The 20858-nt window shown below is 57.1% G+C and overlaps 1 protein-coding gene across 6 annotated transcripts in view; it reads left to right on the top strand.

Moving 5' to 3' along the window:
• The window catches only part of ADGRB2 (adhesion G protein-coupled receptor B2), a 33565-nt gene extending 21971 nt beyond the window's left edge, over positions 1 to 11594 (top strand). For 3 of the 6 annotated variants that reach the window (XM_040974107.1, XM_040974106.1, XM_040974104.1), the window contains 18 exons: positions 44 to 152; positions 430 to 757; positions 1037 to 1142; positions 1294 to 1337; positions 1564 to 1690; positions 2055 to 2158; positions 2263 to 2365; positions 2997 to 3147; positions 3314 to 3383; positions 3736 to 3802; positions 3957 to 4042; positions 6436 to 6607; positions 6924 to 7019; positions 7343 to 7382; positions 7960 to 8591; positions 10302 to 10337; positions 10575 to 10673; positions 11088 to 11594. In XM_040974107.1, coding sequence (XP_040830041.1) covers positions 44 to 152; positions 430 to 757; positions 1037 to 1142; positions 1294 to 1337; positions 1564 to 1690; positions 2055 to 2158; positions 2263 to 2365; positions 2997 to 3147; positions 3314 to 3383; positions 3736 to 3802; positions 3957 to 4042; positions 6436 to 6607; positions 6924 to 7019; positions 7343 to 7382; positions 7960 to 8591; positions 10302 to 10337; positions 10575 to 10673; positions 11088 to 11273 — 2556 coding nt within the window. In that variant the 3' untranslated portion in view covers positions 11274 to 11594. Of the gene's footprint in view, positions 1 to 43; positions 153 to 429; positions 758 to 1036; positions 1143 to 1293; positions 1338 to 1563; positions 1691 to 2054; positions 2159 to 2262; positions 2366 to 2996; positions 3148 to 3313; positions 3384 to 3735; positions 3803 to 3956; positions 4043 to 4341; positions 4441 to 6435; positions 6608 to 6923; positions 7020 to 7342; positions 7383 to 7959; positions 8592 to 10301; positions 10338 to 10574; positions 10674 to 11087 lie in introns of all 6 variants that reach the window. The other 3 variants (XM_040974105.1, XM_040974103.1, XM_040974108.1) reach the window with 2 other exon arrangements.
• Positions 11595 to 20858: the final 9264 nt, after the last annotated feature.

The following is a 20858-nucleotide window of genomic DNA, read 5'->3' as shown; positions in this document are numbered from 1 at the left end:
CCTCCCCCATCACCTGGACCCCTTACACACTCTCTGTCCACAGGTGTCCCCCGGCTCTGTGCATCTGCTCCGTGTTGTGGAAGACTTCATCCACCTGGTGGGCGATGCCCTCAAGGCCTTCCAGAGCTCTCTGATTGTCACCGATAATTTGGGTACAAGAAGGGAGGCAAGGCAGGGGCGGGGCCCCAGATTTGGACAGGGGGGCAGGAAGTGATTTGAGGAGTCTCTTCCTTCTCACCTCACTCTCTTATTTTTTGGGTTCTTCCTTTCCACCATTTAATCCTGGAATTCTGGTTTTCTCTCCATATTTATTCTCCTCCCTCCATCCCTGTGTGTGCATTCCCGCTACCTCGGTGCCTGCATCTGCCTTCGTGTGTGTCTCCCCTCACCCCTGCCCATTGGGTCTGCCCACCCTCCTGCCCCCCATAGTAATCAGCATTCAACGAGAGCCCATCTCTGCCGTGTCCAGTGACATCACATTTCCCATGCGTGGCCGCCGGGGCATGAAGGACTGGGTGCGGCACTCGGAGGACCGCCTCTTCCTACCCAAGGAGGTGCTCAGCCTGTCCTCTCCAGGGAAGCCAGCCACATCTGGGCCAGCGGGCAGCCCTGGCAGGGGCCGGGGCCCTGGAACTGTGCCCCCTGGCCCCGGCCATTCCCACCAGCGCCTCCTCCCAGCAGACCCTGATGAGTCATCCTATTTTGTGATCGGTGCTGTGCTTTACCGCACCATCGGCCTCATCCTGCCACCTCCCAGGTGAGTTACCCGAGTACAGAGGTGCACCTGCCTGCGCATTCAAGGATCCCCTCCCTGGCTCTGAACACGGGTGTTTCTCAAAGACATCAGGGCGGCTCCCAGAAGCCGTATTGGTATCTAGGAGGTGTTAGACAGTTTCAGAATCCACCCTCCTAAGGTCTTTGGAACCCCAAGCTCAAGCTGTAGGCTGTCCCTGCCTTCTAGCTAAAGCAACTTCAGGGTTCCCTACTGGGTCTGGCTGTAAGCTGGCTAGAGCTGACGGGGGACTCATCGTCCTAGGCCCCCACTGGCTGTCACGTCTCGAGTGATGACAGTGACGGTGCGGCCCCCCACCCAGCCTCCTGCAGAGCCCCTCATCACAGTGGAGCTCTCCTACATCATCAACGTGAGTAGGGGCCAGGCAGGACACCCTGGACACATCTCAACACGGGTGACTGGTGGCCTGTGGGACGGGCAAGTGGGGTGGGCTGAGTCCCTGACCTGTGTGGAGGTGGTCCCAGCGTGGCCAGAACACACTCCTGTCTCTTACCTCCCAGGGTACCACGGATCCTCACTGCGCCAGCTGGGACTACTCCAGAGCGTGAGTTGAAGGGTGCAGCCCCGAGACCTCCTTGTTAGAAAGGGCTCTTAGAGGGTTCCTCCTTGGTCTGGGCAGAGGTTGGGGGTGGTGAGAACACAGACTGTGGCTCCCCGTTTCCTTGGGGTGCAGACTTGCCTTGGATTGTACCCCTCTGGGCAGTGGCCAGCACTGTGAGTACGGCTGCGGAGTTTGGCCCAGGGCTTACTCCATCTCTTCTCCACTCAAGAGATGCCAGCTCTGGGGACTGGGACACCGAAAGCTGCCAGACCCTAGAGACCCAGGCAGCCCATACCCGCTGCCAGTGCCAGCACTTGTCCACCTTTGCTGTGCTGGCCCAGCCGCCCAAGGACCTGGTGAGTGGGAGAGAGGTACTGGGCCAGTCAAGAGAGGAGGCCCCTGGGTTGCCAAGAGTCCTTTGTGACAGTGTGGGGAGGTACTTGGGAGAGTCTGAGTGTGTGTCTGTGCAGGTGTACCTGTGGAGTCCCATGGTCACCTGTGTGTCTAGGACACCTGCCTAGAGGGTGTGGCAGTGGATGGTTGCATGTGTGTGTGTGTATACCTGTGTAAATGGTTGCAAGGGAAGGCATGCAGGTACCTGAGTGTGACCAGTCTGCTCTGTGCACACTTGAGTACAATGCTGAGTACACCAGTCTACAGGGCACAGGGAGATAGGCACACTGCCACTGCCCACTGCCAGTGACCCACCACCTTCCCCAGACCCTGGAGCTGGCAGGCTCCCCCTCCGTGCCCCTGGTGATCGGCTGTGCAGTGTCCTGCATGGCCCTGCTCACGTTGTTGGCCATCTATGCTGCCTTCTGGAGGTAGGTTAGGCACCGGGCAGGGTGAGGTGGTGGGCTGATGGGGTGCAATGATACCAGGTTAGGGGGCAGCCATTGCCATTGTTCCTACCCGCTGTGCCCATCAGGTTCATAAAATCTGAACGTTCCATCATCTTGCTGAACTTCTGCCTGTCCATCCTGGCATCCAACATCCTGATCCTTGTGGGCCAGTCCCGGGTGCTGAGCAAGGCAGGTGCAGGCTTCTGGGGGTGCTGGGAATGGGGGAAGGGTATCTGTGGGTGACAGTGATGTGTATGTATGTGTGTGCATGCATGCCATGCGTGTACATGTAAATGTGGATGGTGGGGCAGGTGTGCGTGTTGAATTGGTGTCCATTAGTGAACCTGTGTGTTTGCTCTGTGCCTGGGGCAGGGGAGCATATGTTTGGCTGGTGACATTGGGCCTCCATGTGTCTAAGAGGCCCCCTCTGCCTCCTACCTGAGGACGATCTGTGTTAACTGTCCCCTGCACCCTCTGGCCTCCTCTGCATGGTGCCAGCACCACTTGTGTCAGGCACGGGGCCTGCCTGGCTGTGACGTAGCAGGTGCTCCTGTCTGTCCCCCTCTGCCAGCCTTATTGTGTGTGGGCGGCCTCTTGCCAAGCACTGCGTGCATGTCACCAGGCCCGTGTCGTGCTATGTGTGGGTGCAGGAAGGTGGGGGTGCCTGGCAGGGCTCTATTGGGGGTGGGGTTTGGCATGGGAGGGGGGCGGCCAGCCATGTGTGGCAGTGCTTGGCAATGGGCAGGTGGGCGTGGGAAGCCTGGCACCTCCTGCCTTGGCGGCTGCTCAGGGCTACTCCCTCCCGCTCCTTTTTCTGCAGGGCGTCTGCACCATGACGGCAGCCTTCCTACACTTCTTCTTCCTCTCCTCTTTTTGCTGGGTGCTCACTGAGGCCTGGCAGTCCTACCTGGCCGTTATTGGGCGGATGCGTACCCGCCTGGTTCGCAAGCGCTTCCTCTGCCTGGGCTGGGGTGAGAGGGCCCGTGCTGGCCTCTGCTCTGGGCCTGGGTGGGGAGTGGGGGTTGGCAGGGGCAACAGGCATGGCCCAGTTCTCTGGACTCTGGGGTCAGCTGGGAGGGTCTCCATGACCTGGCAGCTGTCTCACTATGGCTCTCTGTTCCCTGGCCTCCCTCCAAGGTCTGCCTGCCCTGGTGGTGGCCGTGTCCGTCGGCTTTACCCGCACCAAAGGATACGGTACATCCAGCTAGTACGTGGGCCTCCTGTGGCAGGGGTGGCATCAGTGCATCTGGCTGGAGGTCCCAGGTCCCTCGGGCTGACAACCTGGCCTGTGCCACTTGGCAATTTTGGGCAAATTTCTTCCCCATCTCTGGCCCAGCTTCCTTGTTAAAGGGGGTGCTGGGATTGGATAACATTCCAAGAACCTTATAGCTGGGAAGTTAGCCTGGTTTCATCCTGACGTTCTTGATCTGTGCTGGAGGGGACACTGAGCCAGGCAGGAGCCAGTGGCTCATGCTTGTCCATGGCAGCCTGGGAGGGTTGAGGGGCGGTACTGGGGGGTAAGGGTTGTGTCTGAGGACCCCTCTTCTCCCCCACTCCAGCTGCTGGCTTTCCCTTGAGGGTGGCCTGCTCTACGCCTTCGTTGGTCCAGCGGCTGTCATTGTCCTGGTAGGTGCCTGCTGCTCATGATTCTGTCCATCGCCCTACCTGCTCCCGGGGTTCTGACTCTCCCCGTTCCCTGGGTGAGGGTGGTGGGTGGGATATCATTGCCAGGAGCGCACATGGTGATCCTGTCTCCTTCCTCGACCCCTGGGGTCGCCAGGTGAACATGCTCATCGGAATCATAGTCTTCAACAAGCTCATGGCACGTGATGGTATCTCCGACAAATCCAAGAAACAGAGGGCTGGGTAAGGGGAGATTCTCTGTGATACAGCCTTCCAGGGGGTGGTTGTGCAGGGAGGGAGGCCCAAGGGTGCCGGGAGACTTAGGGCCTGGCCAGGCCTTCCCGACCTTGGTGCCTCAAGGGTGCAGCCAACATGCGCACCCAAGAGCTCAGCGGCAGCCCCTCGCCCACCCTAACCCAAGCTCTCTTTCTCTCATCTGCCCTCCCCATCCCACTCCACTTGGGGCTCATTTGGCCTCTGTCCCCCCTGCCCGGCTTCCCATGTGTTCCTCCCTTCTCCCGTGTCTGTGCTACCCCCCCGAGGTCGGAGCGGTGCCCCTGGGCCGGCCTGCTCCTCCCCTGCTCAGCGTGTGGAGTGGTCCCCAGCCCCCTGCTCAGCTCAGCCTCGGCCAGGAACGCCATGTTAGTCATGTCCCCTGGGAGTGGGGAGCGGTGGGGACAGGGGAGGGGCAGAGGAATTGGGGGCGATGTCTGTGGTTGGGGGCGGGGAGGGAGAGCAACCCAGTGCCCCTAGTGCTTGCCCTGCCTTGTCAGCTACCACATGCTCACAAGGGCCCAGTGAGAAGGTGGCAGAGGGCCATGGGGTCTGGATATCTGTGCCTCCTGCAGGTGCTGTGTTCCTGTGCCCACCTTTGCCCCATCCCCCACTCCTGGCTAATGTTCGTCCAGGAGCAGCCGCAGATTCCTCCTTCTCCTCAGTGTCCCAAACCCACACTCCCAGGCCCCTAGAATTTTTGAGCAGTAGAACCTTAGAATTAGAGTGATGGGATCTTGGAATAAGACAATCAGAAGCCGAGGCTGTTAGAATGAGTGAGTCATAGCCATGTCATAGGACTTGGGGTTTCAGAGGCACTGACTCTCAGCATCAGTGGGTGAGAGTCACAAAGGCAGGGTTTCATTGCACTGACCATGCCCTCCGAAGCCACTGGGAATCCCATTATCCCAGCCGCACATGAGCAGAATGAAGCCCCTCCCCCTGGGGGGCCTCCCTTACCTGCCTCATCTTGCACGCCTCCAGGGGCAGGGAGCCTGCTGCCACCAGAGGCAGCTGGCACCCTCACCCTGAAGCTGTTGAATGGCAGTAAGCTCCCACCAAGCGGGGCGGTGGCTGCCTGAGACCCTGCCTGTTGAACCAGCAGTTAATAGTGCGGGCATTGTGGTCAGCCAACTCGGGTCTGTGTCCCAATTCTTCTCCATCTGCCCAGCTGGGCGCACTCCAGTCTCCTCATCTGTAAATTGGGATAATAATCCCCGTGCCTGTTGGCTGGAGTTGTTTTGATCACCATCTGAAATAATGTATGTAAAGTGTGGCTAGAAGGCCTGGCAGCGCATCGGCGGTTAATCAGTGGTGGCTCTTATTACTGTGATTAGACCCTCTCCCCGTCTGAGCTCCACCCCCGGGGGCTGCACAGTTCACTGCGCCCAGCCCCTGTCAGGCTAAACGGCCCCGAAGCACTCTCGTGGAACTCGGCTTGGCCCTCTGCCCATGTCTCTGCCTCAGCATCCCCGAGCCATCACTGCAGAGCTAGGCCTGACTTGCCCGCTGGGGTTGGGTGTGCCATCTGGCCCTGTGGGGCATAGTGGCCTTGTCCCTCCCAGACTCACACATAGCTGATGTGGGACAAGACAAACCTGGACACCAGGACCCACCTGCTTTTTTCTGCCCTGCTCTCCCATAGTGAGGGGACTGGAGATATGCTGATTTGCAAGCTGCCCCTTACCCTGACCCCAGCTTGTACCCCAGCTGCAATTCCTCCACCTGGGGCTCTGAGCAGCCACTGGGAGCTTGGCATCTTCTTGGAGTAACTGGGGAGGAGCCTGCTCGGTGGGCCCCAGCCCCTCCCCACCTCCCCTGGGCTCTGTGCTCTGTGCATCCTCCGCACGCTCTGCCTGTGTAATCTTTCTGTCTGTCTTGTGTTCTTTCTCTCCATGGCTGTTGCCTCTTTGTTTCCCCCCCCTCCTTGGCCTACCCAATTAGACTCTCTGGGGAGGCGGCCCAGACCCGTGCCTCTCTGCTGAGCTCCCCAGGTGAATGTGTGCAAGTTTAGAGCTGAAAGTGCAGCCTCTGCCTGTGTCTGCTGCCTCTGCTCTCCCCGTCCCTTCCTTCCCACCTTCTGTGTCCCCTGATGTCGCCTGCGGCTCTAGCTCATGCTGGCTACATCCCTGCGGCCTTCCTCCCCCCGCACTGAGCCCAGCCCTGGCCCCGTGGTGTTCTGCTCTGCTGAGTCTCTGTTGCGTTTCTCCACCTCCTGCTCCTCAGCCCCGCTCCCCTTCTCTGCCTGGGATCACAGCCGGTGCAGCTTCGGGGTCCCCCACTGAGTGTAGGTTGAGGCGTCATCCCTCTCCCACAAACCTGGAGTGTCTCCCTGATGAGCTTTGGGCCCCTGTCCCCCTCAGGGCCTCCCTCTGGAGCTCGTGTGTGGTGCTGCCCTTGCTGGCGCTCACCTGGATGTCCGCCGTCCTGGCCATGACGGACCGCCGCTCCGTCCTCTTCCAGGCCCTCTTCGCCGTCTTCAACTCTGCACAGGGTTTTGTCATCACGGCCGTGCACTGCTTCCTGCGCCGAGAGGTGGGCTGGGCCGGCCACACCTGCAGGCTGTGCGAGGGGTTGAAGCCCTGCCCAGGGCAGCCTGTGGTGGGGTTGCTGACAGCTTGGCGGGCGGGAGGTGGGGGATAGGGAAAGGGGGCAGGGATTGGCAGCTCTAGCCAAGCTTTTCCCTTGGTCTCTTGGCTTTTTGGGCCTCCTTCCTCTCCCTGGTCTTGCTCTTGCTATCTCACCTTCCCCCAAGCTGCGCCTGTCTCCTGCCACACTTGCCTGGGTGTCTAGGATGGGTGATGGGGATACCTTTTGGGGGCATCAAGCTAGCAGACACCACTGCCGCCAGGTCCAGGATGTAGTGAAGTGCCAGATGGGCGCATGTCGGGCCGATGAGAGTGAGGACTCCCCTGACTCATGTAAGAACGGGCAGCTACAGATCCTGGTGAGTGTGGAGGCCAGGGCAGGGCCTGGGCAGATTCTGGGCACCGCACCCCTGCATCCTCCTGCCCCAGGCCACTTGCCTGTTCCCTCCCACTGGGGAGGAGACAGAGAGCCAGTAATTCAGGTTCAGCCGCTGACAGTTGGGTGGCACTGGACAAGTCCTTCCCCCTTTACTCCCAGGGTCCATGCTGGACCAGGCAGGTGCTGTGGGCAGTGCCACTCACCAGCACACTGAGCAGAGCTGGGTGGGAGGGTCCAGAGTCCCTTTCCCTCCTGTACATGATCCCTCCTCTGCCCGCTCCCTCTTTCTCTCTCCGCCTATAGTCAGACTTTGAAAAGGATGTGGATCTGGCTTGTCAAACAGGTGAGTGTGCTGACCAGAGCTGAGAACGGGCCCAAGATGGGCAGGAAGTGGGGTGGGTAAGCCCGTCCTGGGAGGCCCTGCTGGTGGTCAGCTTTGTGGTCAGACAACCCTGAGCAGAGGTATGGCTCTGAGGGCCACTTGCTGTGTGATACAGGGACACCATGTTCCCTCCCTGGCCTTTAGTAACCCCATGGTGGGAAGGGTGAATTGGGGACTGGCAAGAATGTTGCCAGCACATGTTAACTGTCAAGTTATCATTGCGTTTCCATTATTCTTACCAGAATCTTCCTGATTCTGTGTGCTAGGGATTCACTGCCTCAGGAGGGGGAGAAACTAAGGCCTTTGACAGCTTTGGGGCTGTGGGGTTAGAAGTCAAGACCTGCCCCAGGGCACTATAGGAGCTGGTCCTTGGTTTTGGTTCTTGCCTTGTTGTGGACCCTTGGGTCATTTGCCAACTTAACCCTCCTGGCATGCAAGTGAGGGTCAACCACCCGGGACTGTGTCCTCCCCGGTTCCCACTCAGGCACCGGGCCCAAGGCTCCTCTTTCATGAGACTCATGCCCACCCTCACCCTCAGTTCTGTTCAAAGAAGTCAACACTTGCAACCCGTCTACCATCACCGGCACGCTCTCCCGCCTGTCCCTGGATGAGGATGAGGAGCCTAAGTCCTGCCTCGTGGGTCCCGAGGGTGGCCTCAGCTTCTCGCCGCTGCCGGGGAATATCCTGATGCCCATGGCCGCCTCGCCAGGCCTGGGGGAGCCACCACCCCCACAGGAGACCAACCCCGTGTACATGTGTGGGGAGGGCGGTCTGCGGCCGCTGGACCTCACGTGGCTACGGCCTGCTGACCCGGGCTCCGAGGGGGACTACATGGTGCTGCCCCGGCGGACTTTGAGCCTGCAACCTGGTGGTGGCAGTAGCGGTGGTGGCGGCGGGGGTGGCGAGGATGCCCCCAGAACCCGGCCCGAGGGGACCCCCCGGCGGGCTGCCAAGACCGTGGCCCACACTGAAGGCTACCCCAGTTTCCTGTCTGTGGACCACTCGGGCCTGGGGCTGGGCCCTGCCTATGGATCTCTGCAGAACCCCTATGGGATGAGTTTCCAACCACCACCAACGCCCAGTGCCCGCCAAGTGCCCGAGCCCGGGGAGCGCAGCCGGACAATGCCGCGCACCGTGCCTGGATCCACCATGAAGCTGGGCTCCCTGGAGGTGAGGGACCAGAGGGCATAGGGAAGGAAGGAGAGAGGGCTGCCACTGCTGTGTGTCCAAGACTGACTAAGCCACCAGCTGCAACCGGGCAGGTTCAGCAAGCAATCTTCTTAGAGCAGCGTCTTAGTTGAGTCCCTGGGAGTGTGGGCACAAGTGGTCTTGGACTTCAGGCATGGAGTGTGTTCATCTTAGATCACTTGCACTTGCTTTGGCACCTCCCTTGGGTGCTTGCTTGCTGTCTTGTTGACGAAGCCATAGCCCAGGGCTGCTGGTCACGGGGAGGCCTGGAGTGCCTCCCTTGTTCGTGTGAGTTTCAGTTTCCTTGGGTAGAAAGTGAGGGACCCCATGGTCCCTTGATAGGGTTGTTTCCAGGGCATTAAGTGAGTGATGGAAAGCATTCATGTCTGTGTGGAGTGAGTAGGAAGTCTGGTTAACTAGGAGTTGCTGCTGCTTTCTCCCAGAAATAGCTGCAGGTGTTCTGATTATTGCCCTTCACCTCCAGCCCCATCTGGGATGGAAGTGCCTGTGTATCCCAGCCCGTGTGGATTCTGTGGCTGTTCTGTCTTCTACTTGTTCTCTCTTGGACCTGCTCCTGCAGCAGATCACTGGAAAGAACCCATTGGTAGTGGCCCATGGTAGCGTATTTTAGAACTCTAGGTGGATGGTGGGGCTGTGCATCAGGATAAAGGGGGCCAGAGTCAGGGCTCAGGCATAGCTAGTGGCTCTTGTTAAGCCTCAAAAGCCTGCTCCCATCCTTTGCACAGAGAAAATCAAGTTAGCAGTGAGAGGATTTGCAAATTCAAATTTTCTCCAAAAATGTTTCTTGAACATTTGGTGCCTGCTCCCGTCGCAGATGGTCAAACAGGAAGGTATAACAAAGACAGACAATCTGACACTTGCGTTGGAGAGGGGCACGCTGAGCGTCATGGCAGGCTTTGTTCTGTGGACACCTGCCCATGGTTGGGCCACCAGGGAGGAGCACCGAGGGTGGGCCCATTGAGTGGGAGGTAGTGAGGCATGTGGCTGTGTTCACAGAGGTCAAGGATGATGTCTGGAATCATGTGGGCAAGTGCATTAGGGCAGTAGAGGCTGAGGAGTGGGGCCATGGAGGGTTGGGGGAACTGTGCCAGTGACATGTATGGTATCAGTGGGGGGGTGGGCTGCAAGAGCACAGGGCAGGGCCCCCAGCAGCCACCTGGTATGCAGAGGACACCTACAGGTCAAGGCCAGGAGGGATGCTCCAGGGCCTCACATGGCAAAGCCCGGGCAGGGCCCTGGAGGAGGAGTGAGAGAGGGGTGGAAGGGAGGGTCTGGAGAGTCAGGGCATGGGCTGGTGGTGGGGAGCATGCCAGGGCCAGACAGGGACGTGCCCCGGGTGCAGGGGATGAGCGTGGCTCTACATTCTGTGTGGGAATGTGGCCCAGCCACGCCGGAAGTTTGTCCTGTGACATGTGAGCTGTGTCACACACAGGGTGTCATCATGTGCACTCCCACAGGCTTCTGCCCAGAGGTTCCGCTTGTGTGTGCCCATTCTGGGCATCAGTCTTGTTCGCCCAACTCCAAGGGCTATCTCCTAAGGACTCCCTAGGCCTGGGCCTGGGCTAGGAGCAGGTGCAGCAGCCAGGGCCCTGAGGAATGGCTTTCTTTCTGGAAAATCCTTGCCTTTGGTAAGAAGCTTTTCTCTCTTTTGCTGCTCCCACTCTTCCCTAGCGCAAGAAGTTACGATATTCAGACCTGGACTTTGAGGTAAGCGCTCTGGGGGTGTGGAGCGTGTTTGGTCAGTACCTGGACAGTCCACTCTTATAGGCAGCCCAGGCCATGCTGCTGAACCTGTGGATTCCCTGGGCCCTTCTTCCCGTTCTCTCTGCCCAAGCCCCTAGCCCCAGGAGGGCCAGTGGCAGGCAGCATGGCTGCGTGTCCCAGGAGGGTGGGAGGCTAGCAGGCCCCCCAGGGCCCAGTCCTCTGACGCCCTGTGGCTCCCAGAAGGTGATGCACACGCGGAAACGGCACTCGGAACTCTACCATGAGCTCAACCAGAAGTTCCACACTTTTGACCGCTACCGCAGTCAGTCCTCAGCCAAGGTGAGGGCTCCCTCTCTGACTGCATTGCCCTGAAGCCTCGGGTCCAACCTGGGCTGCCACAGGGTGGTCTTTGTCCCCGTGGGCCAGGGAGAGGGGCTGTTGAAGGATACCTTCCCTTCCTGCGTGACACCCTGAGTCTGATTTGCCAGGAGTCAGTCTTGTAGCTCACTCAACCCCCGAGGCTGTGTGGGAGTTGGGGAAGATCCTATGTGCAGTGAGCATTTCTGGGCCTGTTGGGAGGGTGGGCACACAGACATGGTCCTGCCACAGTTCTGGAGCCAAAAGGGCCTGTGCTCCAACTCTGCTTTCCTTAGCTCTATAATTTTGGGCATCCCTGGCTTTCCCTGGGCCTCTTCAGTGCAGTGGGTAGAAGGTACTGACCCATTTCCATGACATCTTATACTTCCTCCACAGGAGAAGCCCAGCCCCGGGGAGCATCCAGGCCTGGCCCCACAGCGGCGACATCAGAGCTGGAGCACCTTTAAATCCATGACCTTGGGCTCGCTGCCCCCCAAACCCCGAGAACGACTGGCCCTGCACCGGGCAGCAGCCTGGGAACCCACAGAACCGCCAGATGGCGACTTCCAGACAGAAGTGTGAGTGCCACGCTGGACTGCCCACTGCATATAAATATATATATCTCTCTATTTTCACACTCCACTTTGGAACTGCCCAGGAGCCAGCGCCCCCCATCCCCTCTCCCGGGGGCTGGGCAAGAGGTGCAGAGGACTCAGGTGGGCTGGGGTGGGGGCCAGACACGGCATGGCTGGGTAGGGGCAGTGGAGGGGAGGCCAGGACCCCTCTATGTTTCTCAGAGGCCCCGCTGCCACTGGAGCCTGTCTTTGCCCCAGCCTGTCTGTCCCTGTCCCGGGCTGGGGAGGGGGGAGGGAACTTTGTGGGGAATAAACTTCACTCTGTGGACTTGGCCACTGAGCTGTTTCCTTTCATCGTGGAAGTCTAGCCCTTGGTTGCTCCCTGCCTCGGTCCCAACACTGTGTGTTGGGGTTGGGCCTGCCCTGACTAGGAGGAGGCGGCCTGGGCTCTGACCTCATCTTTGCCCCTGGCTCCCCTACCTGGGCTGGGGAAAAACAAATTGGAAACCTAAGGTGGCAACTCCTAGCAGCTAGCCTTGCCCAGTGGCTTTGGTAGTCATAATTGTCGCTGACTGGACCTCAGTAGCCAGGCTGCTTGGGTAGAATTGGGGCAGAGCTTAAAGACATTGGTTCCTTATCTGTGAAATGGGGCATCCCCATGAGGATGGCACCAACCCATGTGTGTAAAGCACCTGAGCCAGAGGAAAGGCTGCAGAACCATGGTCCCTGGCACCTGATCTACTACTCAGAGCTTCTCAGGCAAGATCTCTGTCCCTTCCAGCAACCCTCTGGAAAAGCTGTTCAGTTGTCTGTTTTGTGCACAGGGAGATGAAACCAGAGATGGGAAGTGACTTGCTCAATCAGAGGCTGAGCTGGAATTTGAACTCTGTGACTGCAAGGAGCTGGGTTGTGGTAGAGCCTCATGTTCAGGGCCAGAGACTCAGCGCCAGGGCTCCAGTGAGTAGACCCTGGTTCAGCTCCTGGTCACCCAGGAGGAGAGCCACAGGGCAGCATGTGAAGACCCCTGGCATGGCCTAGGTGGCTCTTCTATGGGGGCAGCAATATAGAACTGCTGCTGTCTGGCTTGTTTAGGAGCACGGGTGCCTCTGGGGGTCCCTCCAGCTGCTCTAAGACCCACCCAGGAGAAAAACAGTTCTCCCAGGTCCTTGGAGAGCTGGAGGAGAGAGGTAGGAGCCAGGGGAGCCTGGATGGAGGTGAAGTTAAAAAGAGACTGATCTCTTGGGGCAGGGAGTGTCCCAGCTGATGAAGGAGGTGGAGGAAGGGTGGTGGCCCCTTCAGGGTGTGGCCGCTCTTGAAGACACAGGCTTCCTCTGGGGGCTCTCTTGAGTCCAGCCTGCAGGAGTGTGGGTAAAGGTCTGTGGCACCTGGACACCTGCGTCTCCCCTCCTTCCCCTCTGCTAGCAACCCTGCATGGAAGTATGCCAAGTGCTGGCTCGTGTACCAGCTCTTGCCATGCTTTAAGGCAAGTGTGTGTCTCCCAGTCTACAGGTGAGAAAATGGAGGCTCCAGTGGGCCATGACATCCCCGGACACTAAGTGACCATACTGGGACTTGAGGACCAGAGTGGCAGAAGCCAACCCCAGCCAGCTGAGGCCAGGAGAACTGTGTACTTAGAGAGCAGGCTGCAGCGAGGAGGCTGAAGTGCAGGGCTGGCCTTGGATGAAAGGCCCTGGGCTCCCAGAGCTGCCTGCTCTTCCCCCTAAGCTTGCTCTCTCTGCTCATTCTTTTAGGGGGTTTCCCCTCCCCTGGGGACCAGCAGCCTTCCTCCTCCACTCCTGTCACTTCTTCCTGCCTCCAGAGGGGAAGAGACTAGGTTTTTTTTTTTTTTTTAATTCCGATTGGAAAACCCAAAGGAAAGAAGGAGTTTTATTGGCCCCAGGCAGGTGAAGGTGACAGGGCAGTATAATTGACAGTGCCTGCAGGAGCCACAGGGGAAAGGGAGCAGGTCTTCCTAAAGGAGGCCTATTCTTAGGCTAGAGTCCACAGAAACAGCCACTCTTTCTGGTCTTGGCCAACAGACCTTACCTTACACCCCAGCCCAGCCCCACCTAAAGGCCTTAATATCTTTTTCCCTGCCCTTGACACTGCTGTCAGCGCCAGGCTCCACCTGCCACCACTTCTGGGACTCCCCGGGGCTGAGCTGTGAAGTACCTTCCTCCTTTGCCCCTTGTTGACCTGGCCTAGTCACCAGCAGGGAACACTGGTGGCCTCGAGACCCTCCAATTCTGGGGGCAGAGGCCAGGCTTCTATAACCTTGTGTGCTCTGTCCCTCCCTGCCCTTCACTGCCCGCTCTTCCAGGCACTAGCTGTCTGATGTGGGTTTCCTTATCTGTAAGAGGACTTGGCCTCATACCCTTCCATTTGGGCTCATTTCCAATCTCCCGCCTTTTCTTCCCTGGACTTGTCCTTCTTAGTCCATCAACTCTCCTTGTTTTCTCTGCATCCAGTCTCCAGTTCTTCATCCACATGGCCCAAGTGTGAACCAGGCAAAATGCAGATCCAGCAAGGCCTCTGCCCTGTCCTGCCAGTTTCTGGGAATCCTAGCATTAACCTAGAAGGCAAATGGCTTGATGACATGGCCCCAGCCTCCATTCCTGCCATCTCTCACTTCCTTGCCTGTGCATTGGCATTCCTCCTGCCTGCTGCTCCTTCCTAGGCAAGCAGATTGGCTAGCACCTTTATCCTTCCTGGTCCAGCTCAGAGGACCGTCCCTGAACCCCTGGTCCAGCAATCAGCATTTGCTAGGTACACACACCCCTTAGCATGCCCTGTCACTGCCTGCCATGCTGACCATGCAGCCTGCCTGTCAGCTGTGTCTTTTTGGTTCAGGTGTGTGTGTTGAGCCAAGGCCCACTGGGAACCATGTCTCTCGATCTTCACTGAGTGAAAATGACATGTATGGTCTCATTGGTCTTTTCACCTGCAACACGGGATTGATCATTAATCCCTACCCTGTCTTCCTCAAGGAGTGGCTGGGCTGTCTGAGGAGTCACAGGAACACTTTGTGGACATTATCGAGCCATGTCCCATTGATTCCTTCACAGGCCTCCAGGCTAGCCTGGGGAGCCAAGCTCCCAAGCTCTAGGCCATCCTGGCTGCTGTCCAGGGTGCTGAAAGGGATGTGTCCTTCCTGCCAAAGGTGAGAGACAAGACAGAGGCCCCTGGGACACTTAATCTGCCACCTGTCCTTGCCTTCCAGAGCAGGCTGGGGTATTGAGGAGCAGTTCTTATGTGTGCAGAGGATGTCCAATAAAAATACAGTGTATAAAAATGTATAATTTAGGTTTTTCGAGAAATCATAAAGCTGTTAAAAGGAGAAATGAATTTTAGTAATACATTTAACCCAGTATGTGTGAAGAAATGAGCATTTGGACAGTCAATATGAAGAATTCCCAAAGTGGTTTACATTTCTTTGTTCATAGTAAATCTTTGGAATCTAGAGTGTGTTTTAGACTCAGCCATATCTCAGTTTGGTCTTGCCACATTCCTGGGTCTTGAGTACCCACTGTGGCCAGTGCTTCCCATATTGGATAGCAGAACAGAGCAGTAACCTTGGGCGTATCAGCTCAGTGTCTTTGTGTACAGGAGATTCTTCAACCACAGCCCAGTTCCTGGATTGTGGAGAAGTGATTCTGGGGGCTGAGGGAGGGTAGCTGTAGGGAGAGCTTCCTGCAGGGGCTTACAATACTGTTCCTGGAATCTAGACATTGCTGGGATACAGGGAAGGAATGTGGGGATGGTGGTAAAGGTGCCAGGCCTACCTCAGCGGGGCGAGGGAAAGATGTGCCCTTGTTCCTACTCCAGCCCACGTAGCCTGTCTTCTGGCCCACCTTGAAGCCTCAAACCCTGGGAGAAGAGGAGCAGGTGAGGCTGTCATTTGAACAAACTTATTAAAACTCAATTGGGTTTAATTTACTTTCATTAGACAGCAATTAAAAGGAAATTGGGTGGCCTGGGTGGCCTTTAGAGGACGTGGGGGTGGGATGCTGCTGTCTGCATCTCCACTCATTGCCTTTTGGGCTTCCTCTTGCCTACCTTGTCAGTGCATTTTTTTTTTTTATTACATTAGTATCCAGTGCACTCCGATATTCCTTCCTCCCAGGCTACCATACTCCAGGAAGACATTTGGGCCCTCAAAATACACACTAAGTGTTTAGGGCAGAGGAGACTTTGTTGAGGTTTTTGGCCTTTCAGCTAACTAGTTGGAAGTCAAGGGTGTTCATCAGAAAATAAACATGATTCAATTTCCACATCCATAGGACATCCTTGGGTGGCTGGGAAATAGATGGGAGGGCACTGGGGAATAAGGGTGGATGCAGAGACCAGGAAGGAGGCTTTCCACAGAAAGGAAACTAGAAGGGTGCTGGGGGAGGAGGAATGCACGTGTGTGGAGCAGGTAGACCGGTCAGCTGCTGGCAGGATGGGCTATGGGAGAGAGGCCAAGGATGGCTGACCATGAAGTTGGCTTAGGGTTGCAGGAAGAGACCAACCTCGGGAAAGACCATTAAGCTGTAAACTTTGGGATTGCCAAAGGGAGAGGTCAGTAGGAGGCAGGTGGTTGGTTGCACAGGGCTAGAATGCAGGAGAGGGACAGGCTACAGTCATGGCCAGATTAGAATAGATTGTTGTGAGAGGGGTGGGGTGGTGGTGAGGAAATGCCAGCAGTGTAGATAGTTCTTGCCTTGAGGGCTTTGAAAGGGATGGAAGCTCAGAGCTCAGTAGGTGTTGATGGCTTTGGAGAGTCTCTCTTAACCCTCTCCCCAAGATCCTGTGCCATGGCAGACCCACCTTACCAGCCTGGGATTCAGTCCTGAGATCTGGGAATGGATATCATTCAGAGATTGATTCTGCTCACTGGTTGGGCTGTGGGCCAACTGCAGGTATGATGGGGTGCTGAAGGGGGGCGCCTTCTAAGACCTGGGAGGGGGTAGCTCTGCCTTCCAAGGGGAAGCCCCCTGAGCACAGCTGGAGTTGCAGGCATAGCACTCTGGACTCCCCCACAGTCCTCACCCTGTTATCCCTGAGCAGGCAGGAGCAGGGGTGAGCCCTCCATGGAGGTCTCTGCTTCTCACTGAGCCTGCTCCAGGCTTGTATGTTCTTATCCCCTGTGGTGGCACAGCCCCAGCCATCAATCCAGGATCCCTAGTGTCAACCAGAAAAGTCAATATTTAATTTGGGCACCATGTTAATGCCATCGATTGCCAGCCCCCTCCCCCTACATCTCTGGCCTCATTTGTCACTTCCCACTCATCAGGGGGTGCTGTGTGTGGCTGGAACCCAGCAGAGGCTGCCGAGCTTAGTCTGGAGGTACTAGGGAAGATTGGGCTGCATGTGGGGGTGCTGATCCCAGCCACACAGCTTTCCAGGCACCCCCACGCCCCTGCCCCACCTTGTCCCCAAGAACAGTACTCTGCTTTGTCTGAGTTTTCCAAGCCCTGTCCCTACTGTGTGAAGGGGAGGGCAACTTCTTTCCCAGGTGGGAACTGGCTCTTGATTCCCTTCATGGCCCATCCCAGAGCAGGGTGGCTGGGGGCTGAGTGAGGGAGAAAAGAACGGAGCTTATAAAATGCACCCCTGTGAGAGGGAAGGTGAGCCTGTGTGAGCCCAAGTCCAGGCACAGTGCAGGCCCAGGCTTCTGGAAGCTTCCTTGGTGTCTGGGTCTGATATGATGCCATGCAACCTGCTAAGGACCCTGTCCTGAGGTTCTGTCTTTAAGCCCCAGAAAATGGCTAATAGGAAGCACTTGAGGACTTCCAGCCCAGTGAGACTGTGAGAGAAGAAGCTGGGGACAGGGTCTAGCTCTACTGCTGTGTTAGTTCTGGGACTCCAGACCCGGGGCAGATGGGCTGTCCTTTTGGCATTCTTCATCACCTGTGCCCTTATGCCCTCAGCAAGGGAAGTCATGCTTGGGTCTATCCCCAACTTGCTCAGTAACCGTGGGTATAAGTAACTGAGCCTTAGTTAGCTACCTTGCTTACCTTGTATAGTATTTAGAGCAGGGAAGGTTCCAGGGAGTTCTCACCCTGAGCAGCTGCCAGACCTGGTGTGGCCTCAAGAAACTGTGCATGATGCCACTGTCCCATTACACCTGTGGGACTGCTCATCCTCAGAGAGGCTTGGGCCACAGGGACAGCCTGGGTGCTCCTCATTTTATATGCCCACACGGGGACATTAGAAAAAAATGCAAATCCTGGCATCTTGTCCTGAGTGACTCGATGGGCACACTGAGTCCAGCTGAGGACCACAACACAAGGTACAAGCTCCATGTAAGTAGAGCGAGTGTTCTGATGAATGCATCCAGAGTTTGTCATTAAAATCATTTTTAAAAATCACGTTGTTTTCTTATACATGTAAGTATGAGACTATAGGAATTGAGGTTATGGCCATTGTGACTTCTGTATGGGCATGCTAGATCCCTCAGGGGTTAGGGGCACCTGAACGGCTGGTCCTGGCCCAAGCAGGTCCTCACCCGAGCTCCCTGAGGTGTCCTCAGTGACCCAGCTAACCTACTCTGGCCAAGCCTTGGGTCAGGAGAACTTAACTGGATCACTCATTCATCTAGTTGAAACTGTCTGGTTCCAACTCCATGCCAGGTCTGGCTCCTGGGCACTGACAACTTAAAGGTGAATATAAAGACATGGCATCTCTGAGAAGGATACCAAGGCTGAGGAGCTAGGGGTGGAGGCATGGGTTCTCTTTCCAGAGACCTCCCATGGCTATTTAGATGAAACTCAGGCTCCCCACCTTGACCTAGGGGGACGGGGGTGACCTTGTCCCTTGCAGCTGCTCCGTCTATACCTCCTGCCGCTCTGTTTCCTGGCTGTGCCTTGAACACATTTCATGGTTTCTCCCTGGGCCTTTGCACTCACTGTGCCCTTTACTTGAAAGGCTCTGAGCGGGTTATCCACGTGCACTCCTCCTGTAGAGATGGAAGCTCTGACACCACCTGCTCAGAAAGGCTTTCCTTCACCATCCCTCGCCTGCTCGTCCATTTTGCTTATTTTTTATCACATCCCCTTCCAGTGTTTTTCCCAACTGGAAATCCCATTGCCTCGCGCCGTGTCTAGGCTGGCTCTCCCACTGGTTCATAGTCCCCTCTGAGGGCAGAACAGGGCTGTCTTTACTGACACACTGGCACATGATAGGTACCTGTGGGTACTGGTGAATGATGAGGGAATGAATGGATGAGGAGATACTGAGAGGGGTGTCCAGGAAGAGAATCCAGCTGAGGATCTGGCCCTCAGTCCTCTGCCATAGGCAGGCTGTGTCTGTTCCTGCCTGGGGTGGGTGGGGTGAGGCGGGGAGGGTGTGCGGGCAGGCCTGGGAAGGGGAGAGCCCCAGAGGACAGCAGCCTCGGGGCATGCATATTGCAGACGGCTCATTCCTTGAATACTAACTCGCTGCTGGACTGGCAGCCCTGACTGCTGCTGAATTTTTCACTGTCAAGGCCAATGGTTGAGTGGGACTGGGGGAAGGGAGGAGGACAGAGCCTCCATACCCAGAAGGCCACCTACACATGTTCATGTGACAGTGACACAGGCAGCTGTTCAGGCGGGGGCTTGCTTGCGGGAGGGGGAAGTGGGCATGCTGGGTGTGGTGTGTGCAGCTGCGTGTCTGAGCAGGGTTCTGTGCTTTGCTGATCTTAGGGCAAAACAAATACATGCCGTGTTACCTGCTGTCACGTTCAAGCTCAGCAGAACGAGGGAGGGATCATGAGAGAGCCTTGAAGTCCCCTCGTCTTCATTGTGCTGCCAGGAGCACTGAAGGCCAGAGAGTAGAGGTCCCTTGAGGTCACGCCACAAATCCGTGGAGGATCAGGGCTGAAGCTCCATGAACAGTAAGCACATACGGAGTAGCTTTGGTGTTCTTTGGGCAGTGCCGGGTGTGGCGGCTCACACTAGGGAAGGCTGCTGTCCAGGAAACCAGGCCTGGGGGAGAGGAGACAGACATGGGCATGGCCTCTGCCTCAGAGTGGGGGGTTCAGGGAGGACTCGGGAACATGCTTGCGCTGAACTTGGGGGACAAAATGGGAAGGTCAGTAACAGACAAAGGTCATGCTGGGCAAGGGTGCCTCCTGAGCCAAGGGAGAAGGCATGAAGCAACCTGGCAAGTTCAAGGAATTACAAATAGTGTGGCTCGTGGAGAGAGGTGAGGGCAGCAAGCAGAGGCTCCAGAGGGGAAGCTGGAGGGAGGCCTGCGCTGACCACCCTGGGCCTGGTGGGCCATGGTGGGCCATGGTATGGGCTTGCATTTCATTCTACTTACTGAGGTCGGGGCTAGGCGAGGCAGAGGAGGCGCTGAAGCAGACTTGAGTTGTAGACAGGTTCCCAGAGCGATTGATGACAAGTGAATTCAGCAAACACTTTCTTAGCGTATACCCATGTGCCAGGCCCCACGCTGGTGTCCTGAGGCTTTCACGTCTGAACGAGGAACCCTTGGTCTCCGAGATGCACCAAGATAAGTGTGGCAGGTAGGACTCTTGGCATGGAGACAGGAAGTATCCTGTTTCTGTATTCTCTTTTAACCACCTCTGATCTGACTCACTCCAAGCCCTTTCCATCTCATTCCTGGGCCCCCTCCCCTGCACCTAAGCATGGGGGAGGGGCCTCCTGTCCTCTCCCACATTGGCCACATAGCGACACCTAACCCCAGTCCCCATGGTCCCTTGAGGTTCCTGTGTCCTGGGCTCTCCTCTCCCCAGCTGTATTGGCCCTCATCCCTCCAGCTCCCATCCTCTGCAGGGGCTCGGCAGGTACACACCTGACAGGCCCCCACCTCCTCCACAGGCAGCTGCCAGCTCCCCTTTCTCTGTCCTCTCCTCTCTCGGGGCCCCTGGGAGCACCCGGGCACCTTTGCTTCCAAAAGAGCAGCTTCTTGATGAGTCCAGCTGTGCCGTTGGACTTCAAGCAGCTTCTGTGTACAGCCCTATCCAGTTCCCTGAGGCTGAGAAAATCAAAGTGCTTGGCGGCCAGCTTGGAAGTGGGAGGGGGAATACAAGGGCACAAAAGCACGTCTCAATGAAATGTCCTGCTGCCGGAGCGAGTAGGTGGTTAGGGAGCCGGGCTGCGGATGCACTGAGGGGCACGTGGGTGTACCAGGGCTGAGCCGTAACTGCCGTGCACCTGGAACTCAGGTACAGGGAGGGCTTAGGGACAGAGCCTCAGAGACAGCAGGGAGGAGGCCAGGGCAAAGCCGTCCTGACAGAGGTCTGAATGCATGTCAACCCAAGCGGATGGAAGGTGGACAGCCAGTGAGGGAGTCCAGGGCTGTCCGAGGTGGGTCCGGTAGCTCAAGAGCCTCGTCAGCACCAAGTCAAGGTCTGGAGTTTCTCTAGGCAGTGCGAAGCCACTGAAATATTCTCATAGGTGACACAGCCAGATTTCTGTTTTAGAAGTACCGCTTGGCTAGGCAGCAGAAGGAATAACGTTGGAGACAGGGAGAGCTGTTGGCAGGTGTTTCGGGGACCAGGTTCCAGGGCTATTCATGAGAGGAAGAAAGGATTGGGAGATGGGGGACAGGGAAGGACAGGCACTAGGGCGATGCCTGTTGCCTGGGATGCCTGTTTCCACTG

This window comes from Ochotona curzoniae, unplaced genomic scaffold, assembly GCF_017591425.1.
Source record: "Ochotona curzoniae isolate NIBS_2020 unplaced genomic scaffold, NIBS_Ocur_1.0 contig_2404, whole genome shotgun sequence".
Lineage (NCBI taxonomy): Eukaryota > Metazoa > Chordata > Mammalia > Lagomorpha > Ochotonidae > Ochotona > Ochotona curzoniae.
The sequence above is the reverse complement of the archived record's forward strand: the minus strand, read 5'-3'. Positions and strand labels throughout refer to the sequence as shown.